The 11,151-nt window shown below is 38.4% G+C and overlaps 1 protein-coding gene across 1 annotated transcript in view; it reads right to left on the bottom strand.

The window, feature by feature from the left end:
* Window positions 1-2,925: 2,925 nt before the first annotated feature.
* Window positions 2,926-11,151, bottom strand: part of LOC141139566 (claudin-19-like) — a 102,215-nt gene continuing 93,989 nt past the window's right edge. The window contains exons 4-6 of the mRNA XM_073625829.1: window positions 5,865-5,946; window positions 3,943-4,053; window positions 2,926-3,635 (exon numbers count right to left, since the gene is read on the bottom strand). Of these exons, the coding sequence (XP_073481930.1) occupies window positions 3,527-3,635; window positions 3,943-4,053; window positions 5,865-5,946 (302 nt within the window). The 3' untranslated portion in view covers window positions 2,926-3,526. The remainder of the gene's footprint in view (window positions 3,636-3,942; window positions 4,054-5,864; window positions 5,947-11,151) is intronic.

The raw sequence follows: 11,151 nt of genomic DNA, 5'->3' as shown, positions 1-11,151 counted from the left end.
ACATGTTACATATTACACCCTGAATTTGGCTGTAACATGTAACATGTTATTAAAGGTAAACTTATCCTTTAAAGTGTAACTAAAGTTAAAACTTTATTTTTTAGTTTTGGATAGAGTGGAGATGGATTAAAATCTGTCAGGTTTAATTTTTTCCTGTGCCCTGTTGGGGAGAATCACCCTCTCTATTTGTTCTGTTTACCGTTATCATTGAAAGTGAAAGTAAAAGAAAATCCCAAATTTTTAGTTGACATAAGAACACTAATAGAGGGGGAAATTTTCCATTAGTTAGTTCTGATGACTCTTGTGACACAAACACCGGAATTCCTTCACTTTGGAGGTATTTTCTCTCCCTTCTTGTTTTGACTATGGGACAGGAAGTGAAGGGAGATCTCCTCACTTGGACACAGATGGCAAAAATCAAAACTGACGTGGGCTTTAACTCTCCCTTAAAGTGGATGTAAACCCAATGTCATCTTTTCTAAACTACTGCCATAGGGGTTATCTATAAGGATATACATGCCCCCTGCATGTATCCTTACCTGTCAAATGTCTCCCCTCTGTCTGTTATTAGACCCGAAAAACTGCATATTCTGTGGGTGGGTCTGTTGTCTGGAGCTCGGTGGGTGGAGTCGTGATGTCAGTAGACTCCCCGCCCACCTCTACACTCCCCTGTGTATTTCTAACACTGAACTTCTGCTATGATCTCTAACATCCAGCGAAAAGACAGGAAAGTAAACCATGCTGAGGTGTGGAACAGCCAATCCTTGCAGAGCTGCTGAAGAAAGCAGTGGGGGAGGGAATTAAAAAATACTGCATGTGTCTTAGGCTGTCACTCACAGCAAGGGGGAGTATTTGACAAAGTTTTTCTCAGTTTGTCAAGAATTATCTCACTGAACAATAAAAGAGGATTGCTCAGAGATGGATTAACTCTGTGTGGCAAGACTGGGCTCAAATGATAGGGAATCTTATACTCTACAGTATGATATCAAAAAAAAAAAATTTTTTTTTTTTTTGGGTTTACATCCACTTTAAGCCCCGTATTTACAGGCTGAATGTCAGGAGATATCAGGTGGTTCAAAAAACACCGTCCGACATTCGGCCAATGTGTATGCCACCCTGTCGACAGAAGCCAGTCATTTGGCCAGCTTCTGTCAGACGAGCATGCTGGAAAACCAGCAGTCGACTTACTCCCAATCAGCGCTCTCAGCCAATGTCAGAGAGCACTAATCAGAGTGTTCTGAAGGGGGGCTTTCCCCCTGTCAGAACACAACAGCTCAACAGGATAGATCTGACCGGAGCTGACAGTTTTTTTCGTTCAGCCTGCTGGGTTGAACGAAAAAAACTCATAATGTGTACCAGGCTTTACTCTATCCAAAATGAGAAAAAAAGTTTTGCCTTTAGCTACACATTTTGTGTTCCTTTGTCCCTTAACACCACACCTTTAGCATAAAAGAAAATATAGGACAGGTCCTGGAACATGCTATGTGTGTATATTTCTTAATAATAAACCATTGTTCAAGGACTCACTCTATCGGTAGTTATATACCAATTTACTGCAATAAAATAAACTGTAAGATGTAACAGATAAATCCTTTGGGACAGTTTCTATATTACACAATAGTGCTGTGTTGTAATATAGTTCTGAACAGCATTCAGGGTGTTCCGGTAAAAGGAAAATTTCTAGTTACTTGCAAAGTAGCATTTGCAGGATAGAATTTTTCTATTTTCTTTCTAACCTCTTCAAGTAAACCTTTCACTATAAAAGGCAACATCAACTTAACCAAAATTGGGCCTCCGATGTAAATGTAAAATATGTATTTTACTAGATTGGGGATGCAGTCATAAGTAGTATAGGATGTGTTTTATAAATGTAAATCATAAAATTTCTTCTTCTATCCATATAATTATCTTGTTTTGCCTAGGTAAGAGGTACAGAGGTAGTTTATTAGCATATAATAAAAAGTTTAGGAGCCATTGAGCTCCTTACAGAGGTCTTGAAACATAATTTCCATTGTCAACTGTAGGAAAAACTAAAATAGCTAAGCACCAGTTGAAATTGTGTTACCTCATAGACTACTTAGCTTCTAGGATTTGGCTAGCCCTGGCACAATGTAATAGCACAGTCATGTTTCACTCACAACTCCATTATATCAGAGATAAAGGAAATGACTTACTACATCATATGGGTGGTAAGCTACCACACATTGAATTTTTATTTTTGTATTTTGGCATGTATTACATTTTGAACTTAAGCTAGCCATACACTAGTAGAATTTAATTTGAAATTTATCATTTTCAAAACACTTGTTCAACTTTCTAATTTTAAGTGGAGTCAAAACGAAGTTTGGTTTTGACTTTGTTGACAAAAATTAGAAGGCGGAGGATGTAAAATTTTTCTTGATCAAGCAAATTTTTATCAATGTAAGTTATTTTCATTCAGGAAAGTCCGGTCATTTTTTTGTTAAAAGCAAAACAAATTTTTGAAATACTTTTAAACAGCATTTGTCAAATTATTGAAAGTACTGAGAACTTTCGTATAAATGATCATGTGAATAAACATTTGTTTGACAATCTACTAGTATATGGTCAGCTGCAGGATAATAAATAGTGTTAGATTTTTAGAGGTGAAAATTGTATTTTCTGTTTGTGATCAATTCGATATTTGTGTGTGATTAAATATTTTTGGGTAAATCAAATAGTAATATTGTGCCCAAAACTACCACTTTATTACTGAATGTGAAGTGTCTTCCAGTTTTCCTATCAAACTAAGGGTTTTTTTTTGGTCTCTAAATACACATCCATAAAAGGCTATCAACTTCCTCAACACCTCATGGAGGGAGGTCCTGAGCATGGCTGGGGGCAGCTACACACATTAAGCCCAAAGAGGTTATAATGCTGTTCTTGGTTATCTCTCAATTGAACATATACATTTTAAAGAAAATTTATTAGGAACGAATATTCTTAAAACAATATCATTCATTTTCACCAATGCTTTTAGTGGTCCCAAATATGTTACATTGTACTAAACACAAAAGGGCTGGTTCACAGACAAGACAATTTGCTTTATGTCTAATTGCTTCAGTTTACACCAATGCACTGCATTGGTGTGTGCTGAAAAAAAGTAAGGCATGTTGAATTTTTGCACAGCTTGTTAAGACATGCTATAACACATCACAATGGTCTGCTGAGTATAGATTTGAACTGTCACATTTAATAAAGTTTTTTTAAAAATGGAAAAAAAAGCAAGCATTGTGATACATTGCACACCAGTGAGTGCGCATTAATGCACACCTTAATGTGCCCCATTGTTGTTAAAGAGCCCTTAAGTCAGCAAAGACAATTTATACAAAAGCCTAATTGTAGTATATACTGCATTCCTTGTCAATGCTTCTTATTTCTGCCTATTTTATGTACACAGAACAAATTCTAATATCCATGGTGCTTAACAAATAGAACCATACAATAAAAAGTGTGAACTACATATAAAATTATGAAACTGAACACAATTTTGAGTCTGGTTAGCAGGTTAAACATAAGCTCTGTCCATTGAAGCAACTTCTTTCCTCTCTTTCCTCTCTTTGAATTGGGTAAATTCAGTGTCTGGTGCTCCTCCTGGATAGTTGTATTTGTAGATTCTGAACAAAGAAAGCAATGAAATAGTTATAATGTTCAAGTAAAACATAACCATCATCACTAAAGTGATAACTTCCTGCTGGTGATTTTGTAACAAGGACTGCTACTATGTACAGTTCTCTGAAGTCTGACAACCCTCATAGTCAGTACCCCCAGTCTCGACCAAAAAACTGCAATCAGGCCCACAGTTCTGGGCATCTCTGTTTGGACCTTCTGAGTGCTACCAAATGTTTGCTTAATTTATACACTGTTCTAGATTTCTAACCACTGAGATCCCCTCCATACGTATCCATGATAAATGATACATACCCTTTTTTGGCAGTTTCTTTCTTCTTGCATGAGCAGCACAGGAAAGAACCTCCAAGAATTGACAGAAGAGATCCAGCCCATCCAATATACAGAGCAGAGCCAAGCTCATACCTGAGATGGTAGAATATACATACAGTGGTGAATATATCAGACTTGTTAGAAATTGGCATTGATTAGTGTAATGCAAGCAATATATGTTAACAGTTTATGTACCTGCATATGTATTGCCAAAACATTCTAAGCCCCTGTCATTGTTTTTTTTTATTTGTTTTTGCTGTCTGTTTCCATTGTTGATTGGGTAGATTTCCCTTCACTTTCACTTTTTATTAAAAATTTTAAAAGGGTTATAAAACAAATCAAGTTTACATTTCAGTAATGAATTGCAAACAATATAAAGAAATCAGATCAAGATCTCGTTAGTTGCTCCCCAGAGTCTGAGCTTGTTAAGGCCGTATTGCCTATAAAATGGAAACAAATATATGGAGGAGCTAAGCGCCAAGCTAGATTGACAGAGTAATAGATATTTTGAATCATGAATACCATTAAAGTGTGATTTTCCTTCACTTTCTGGCTTGGAGACACTAAGGAAAGACTTTACGAAGTGAAAGGAATTTTTTGCTTAAATAGGTGTCCTCATTGGAAGACTTCCCCTCTATTCCTGTTACAGTGACAACTGTAAAATTTTGGATATACCATCTGTACCTGAGATAATGATCATCAGGACAAATAGAGAGGATAAATCTCTCCATTGGAGACACAGATGCGCTAACTGAAACAAGAAAACAAAGCCTTTTCTTTAGCTATACCTTCAATAGGAATTTCATGTATTGATTAGAATAGTCTACCAACCTAATAAAATGCTGATCTGTTGTGGATTAATGTAAAGTTGTCATGGGAGAGACAGGAAGGCTGCATTGCTGGTCCCTCTTTCAAAAAATGTTATATGCTGACTGCTTTGTTGACTTCCATGCTTCAGTACTTTTGGGCACTGACCAATGTTCGCTCTTGAAGCTCTCTCATTTACTTTGAAATATATGTAAATGCATTTTTCTTTTATTTTAATATTGACAAGAATAGGGAAGGGCTAGATCCTTTATCAGGTTTTAATTGATGACTATATCCCAGATGAAAGTACCCCCCCCCCCCCCCTCACCTATTTGTCCTGGTGACAAAATGATTAGAAATCCAAAAATGTTGAGTTGGCATCAGAGCAGTGAGGGAAAATTTGGGGGCACCTGTTCTTGTGATAATAATTTAAGGTGAAAATTCTCTTCACTTTGGAAAAATCTCCTCTCATTTCCTGTGGTGTTTCTAGGACAGGAAGTGAGTTGAAATCTACCAAATGGGACATAGATGAAAAAAAAAAAGATTGAGAAAGGTTTTTACCCTTCCCTACTCTATTAAAAACTAAAAAAAAAAAGTTTTGGCTGGATATAAACATTTAAATGTGCATCAGTGATATATGATAACTCATCAGGGATATATTATAACCCACATAAGTATATATGGGGCAGCATAGATTGTAAGTCCTTGCTAGCAGTGCCTTTGTCCTTTTTTTGACAGACATGTAGTGTATTGTGTCCCTGTATTGTAATGTGATTACCAGTTCAATGTATAACAGTGCTTTACGTATTAGATAATGAATAACACATGGGAACTTCCTAGGTGATAAACCAGCATAGGTTTTTAATTGATTTCTGTATACAGTAGGTAGTGCCCTATATCTCTTTCCTGACATATACATTGACCGTTCATTTATTCCCACCCCTGAAGGAGTGTAATAATCCAATGTCTGTCACTTTAGAAAAATTCTATTTTTTGCAACACATGCAATATATCTTTTTTACCCAATGCAAATTGGATAATCACTTGGTATATTTCTAGAGAGAGGATAAATATAATGTAAAATAGAAATCACTTACTTCATTCCAATGTAGCGAGGATCAAAGAACTCTTGGGTGATATTGGCTGCATACCAAGACACTGCCACTAAGCAGGAGAGCCCTATGTGTGCAAAAACATATTGTTACATATCTGGATTTAATATATGCACAGATTTATAACTATTTTATCTGTACTATACTGTATATAATGTAATACTGTAAATCTATATGTATAATATCCAGCTGTGAGACCAATGTCCACTAAACATCTATTTTTAGCCTTGCCCTTCAATCATAAATGAGCTGAACTTGCTGCCGCGATCTGATTTAAAAGAGACATGTGCCTAGTGACTTGATCAGTTGGTTCTAGGAATCTAAAAGCAAGGAGTTTTACCTCATTTTACTGTACAGCTTGTAATTATATATGTACAAATACTCAGCCATATTATACAGCTCCTGGCAGATCCTACTTTGAAGGCAACGTAGGTAGAGCGGACAGCCAGATAGTCCGAGACTCTGTAAGAGCAGTCACGGTCTGTGTAGCAACCTCTGGTGTCCAACTCTCAAAGCACAGGCACACCCGGAGCTCTAGGCAAGGTCCTACTCACAATGTCCAGTGACAGCTTCCCAACCAGCTACCCTGTGACATTCTTGAGTGAAAAGAGTCCTTCCCCAGCCCAGCTGTCTAAGGTAGTGTCCTCCAGCAAATTCTCTTTAATCCAGGCTTCTTTAGGCCCTCAGCCAAGAATATGCTGAGGTCTAACAGCAACAGTTCTTTAGTAACACAGACTGCCACCCAGGGGGAGACTCCTGGAGAGAAAGACTCTGATCAGGCCTTCCCAAACATTTATCTTCTCCCCAGCCACACCTTCTGAGGCTACCTCCCAGGGATTTTCTACAATCTGATAAAAGTTCATAACCCAGGAACTAATCTCCCCACACTATTTCTGGAAGCTTCTATCAGAAACAGGCAGGAGCAATCAACCCCCAGGCTTAGCGAGAGCTTGAACAGACCTCAGCTGGTCAGCTGGGTACAGCAGAGCCAAAAACAGAATTTATCCAGCTTATGGCAGGGGCTCTACATACATATGAAGAATGACTGTGAATATATCATAGACATGTGTTCTGTCCTAAATGTTGGTGGTAAGTGCTGTCTTAAAAAGTTGGAAGGTACATTGGCTCATGAAATATGCAGGTCAGGCTTCTTTCTTAGTTGTTATGCATAGTGATTGTGTTTTATCATTCCTGTCTCTCGCTGAAAGCCTACTAGTCTGGTCACACTGTAGACCAGCCAATCTATACCAAGGTTCTGTGCAATCTCTAATGCCTCGTACACATGATCGGATTGTTGGCCAACAAATCCGTGGAATTTTGTCAGAAGGGCGTTGGCTCAAACTTGTCTTGCATACACACGGTCACACAAATGTTGGCCAACAATTACTAACGTAATGACGTCCTAGACGTACTACATTGTTTTTCAGCTCTTTGCGCCACCCTTTGGGCCCCTTCTGCTAATTTTGTGTTAGTAGAAGTTTGGTGAGTGTTGATTCTCACTTTTCTTTTCCTGTTTTTCATTTAGCGCTTTTCAGTTCGCGCTTTTCATCTCGTGCTTTTCAGTTCCTTTCTGAACGGCCGCTCGTCAACGAGGCATGTTGCGGAATCGGAGGAGATAACGTGTTATTTATTATTGGCCTTGGAGCTATTGTTTTGACATTATTTTTTTGGTTGAATAATGATTTGGTATATTTTCTATCTTTTTGGATGCAAAGAATGCACTTTTTGGTTAAATTATATTGACAGATCGCATGTCTAATTTTATTTGTTTTCCTTTTTTAATGCACAATAAAAAAAATTGTGTAGAATAATACTTGGCTATGTGTTTTACTGGTAGTTGGCAGTAGGCAGTTACATTTAAAAAAATACGATGTAAAATTGACAAGGGACACCAACATAGTTGTATCTTTGATCTTAAAAACTATGGGATAATGGTGTTGTGGTAACTTGCCCAAATAAAAAAAAAACATAATAATATTATTCTTGATATCACTAAAATAAAAAAGGCATTTGAAAATTAGTTTGCAATAACTCCATCAGTATCACCAGCAAAGCAGCTTCATTATTATCCCAATAAAGAAGAAGAGAATGGTGCGCTGCATTTGGAGATTTCATAATTTGCCACGTCACGAATGTTAATTCTCCATTACAAACGCTAGTTTACAAGACTGACCACTTCTGCTTCTGAGCATGCGTGTTTGTACTGTGGACTTTTGTCCAACGGACTTGTGTACACACACTCGGAAAACCCAACAACCCAACCCGCAGAAAATCTGAAAACCTGCTAGCCAACATTTGTTGGCGGAAAGTCTGACAACAATTGTCCGATGGAGCATACACACGGTCGGATTTACCGACAACAGCCTGTCATCGAACATTTCCCATCGGAAAGTCCGATTGTGTGTACGGGGCTTTAGGTTCCATCAGAGGTTGCCAGGGGTTCCTTAAATTGTGGCTGATTGACCTTCCATCTGCATAGTTCTGTGTCCACTGGCACTTGGCAGATCAAGCAACATGACACCAATTATCTTTTTAGCTGTTAGGAAGGGTAATATTCTAATCACCAATGTAAGGGGGACATCCTTCCTGTTGACCCCAGTAGAGTTTACTTCAGCAGGAGTTCCCTGAGATCTAAAAAATATTTTAAGGTTTCCTCAGTGGTAGAAAGGTTGAGAAAGGCTTCTGTAGACATTATCTCAGTAATCCTTCAGTAGGCATGCTACTCACATCTCTTTAATCAAATAGCCATTAGAGGGAACATCTTTCAGGGATACCTATCACAATTTGTCCTTTTTCTGTTGATTGTAATTGCCTTCCATTTTTTTAAGCCAACATCACTGGCACAATCATACACTGAAACGGCAAGTAGCATGTAAGAGTAACATAACTGCACTGATTCTGTATGCAGCAACTCTAATCAGCTAAGCACACACTACAAAGAAAAAAGTAGGTTTTAGCAGATAAGATTATACTGAACTGGGGGAGACTGGGGGTGGGGGAATCTAGAGTGCCCTGTACCTTGAAGTACCATTTTTTTTCTTGGTGCTTGGGTGGTGGATCTGGCCAAGGAGGGAGTGTGGTAAATAAAAGGGCAAACACATTAAGGTTAGCACCAATCTTTTTTGACCAAAATAATTGCACAATAAGTTGCAATGTAAGAGAAATTTATTCTCTTACAAGTCTACAAATCTTCATGTCAAAGCGGATTTCCACCCACTTTTGAAAGGTGGTCTTAAACTAAATTCTCCCCCCCCCCTGCCTTTTTCCTGCGGCCTGCCAGGTTGCATGCTCGGATAAGGGTCTGGTATGGATTTTGGGCGGACCCCCACGCCATTTAAAAAAAAAATTTGGCTTGGAGTTCCCCTTACTATCCATACCAGACCCAAAGGGCCTGGTAATGGACTGGGGGGGAACCCATGCTATTTTTTCAATGATTTTTTATGTATATTGCCAGGATCCAACAATAAATTACAGCCACCAGCAATTTTAAATGACATTACTTTTCTTTCGAAATGTCATTTTGCTGCAGTACTGTTATAAACATGGGAAAGATGCGCTATTTTACAGGCAGAATAAGGGGACACCCCCCCCCCGGCACGATATTTAAAGGAATATTTCATTTTTATTGTTTCACTTTAAGCATTAATTAAATGACTGCTCCTGAAAAAACTGACGTTTTAAAAACTTTTTTTTTGCATTGATACATGTTCCCTGGAGCAGTACCCAACTCCCCAAACACTTTTTATGGCAATAGCTTGCATATAAGTCTTTAAAATAAACACTTTTGATTTTTCATGTTCGTGTCCCATAGACTTTAACGGTGTTTGCATGTTCGCACAAATTTTTTGTCTGATCGTGTGTTCTGTTGCGAACTGAACCGGGGGGGTGTTCAGCTCATCCCTACTGGAAAAATCATTCCTGGTGTAGCACCTGGTGTAGCACTTTAATCTCAGATTCATTCAGACCCAAGTCAAAGAAAGTCAAAGAAAATGTGAAGATCTTTTGGCATAAAAAAGCTGCCAATTCCCAAATCTAGCAATATTGTTTTGTTGGATTTGGGAATTCAGGAAGATTGGCACTGGAAGCCTAGGGTTATTCTACATATATGGGAATGTGAAGTGGTGTTCAGACAGAGTATTTGGATTCTCAGTAGCTTTTTTGCTGGACAGAATGTTTAGCTGAAAAAGTAATCCAGCTATTTCTGTGGACCCTTCCTCCAGTTAGTGTTATAGGTGATATCTAAAAATATGGGGTGGATTAACTAAAGGCAAATATTCTGTGCACTTTGCACTAATTTTCCCCAGAGCTTAGAATACCCAAATGAGTGCAAGGAGAGTTAAAAAAAAACAGCATTTTTGCTTGCACATGATTGGATCATGGAAACTAGCAGAACTTTACCACATTTACTAAGCTCTGGGGAAAAATCTGTGCAACTGCACTTGCAAAGTAGGAAGACTAGTAAATCTACCCCTATGTCTTACAGTCCCAGACAAACGGAGGTTAGGAGATACACAGAGCCCAAGGAAAATTCTGAGATACTGACCAAGTTAAAACAACATAGAAATTCTCAGTTTTAGTAACCATATGGACAAGAAAACTTTAGACTGGGGCCCTGTGGGTCATACCGGTCTCTCTACATATATATATATATATATATATATATATATATATATATACTCCAAAAAGTGAGTACACCCCTCACATTTTTGTAAATATTTTATCTTTTCATGTAACACTGAAGAAATGGCACTTTGCTACAGTGCAAAGTAGTGAGTGCACAACTTGTATAACAGTGTAAATTTGCTATCCCCTCAAAATAACTCAACACACAGCCATTAATGTCTAAACAGCTGGCAACAAAAGTGAGTACACCCCTAAGTGAAAATGTCCAAATTGGGCCCAAAGTGTCAATATTTTTTGTGGCCACCATTATTTTCCAGCACTGTCTTAACCGTCTTGGGCATGGAGTTCACCAGAGCTTCACAGGTTGCCACTGGAGTTCTCTTCCACTTCTCAATGACAACATCACGGAGCAGGTGGATGTTACCACCTTCCGTAGGAGGATGCCCGACAGATGCTCAACAGGGTTTAGGTCTGGAGACATGCTTGGCCAGTCCATCAATTTTACCCTCAGCTTCTTTAGCAAGGCAGTGGTCATCTTGGAGGTGTGTTTGGGGTCGTTATCATGTTGGAATACTGCCCTGCGGCCCAGTCTCCGAAGGCATTCATGGTTCTCTCAGTGAACTGTAGCTCCCTAGTGCCGGCAGCACTC

The sequence above is a fragment of the Aquarana catesbeiana genome, linkage group LG04, assembly GCF_042186555.1.
Source record: "Aquarana catesbeiana isolate 2022-GZ linkage group LG04, ASM4218655v1, whole genome shotgun sequence".
Lineage (NCBI taxonomy): Eukaryota > Metazoa > Chordata > Amphibia > Anura > Ranidae > Aquarana > Aquarana catesbeiana.
Note: the sequence above shows the minus strand (reverse complement) of the source record. Positions and strands in the feature narration are given on the sequence as shown.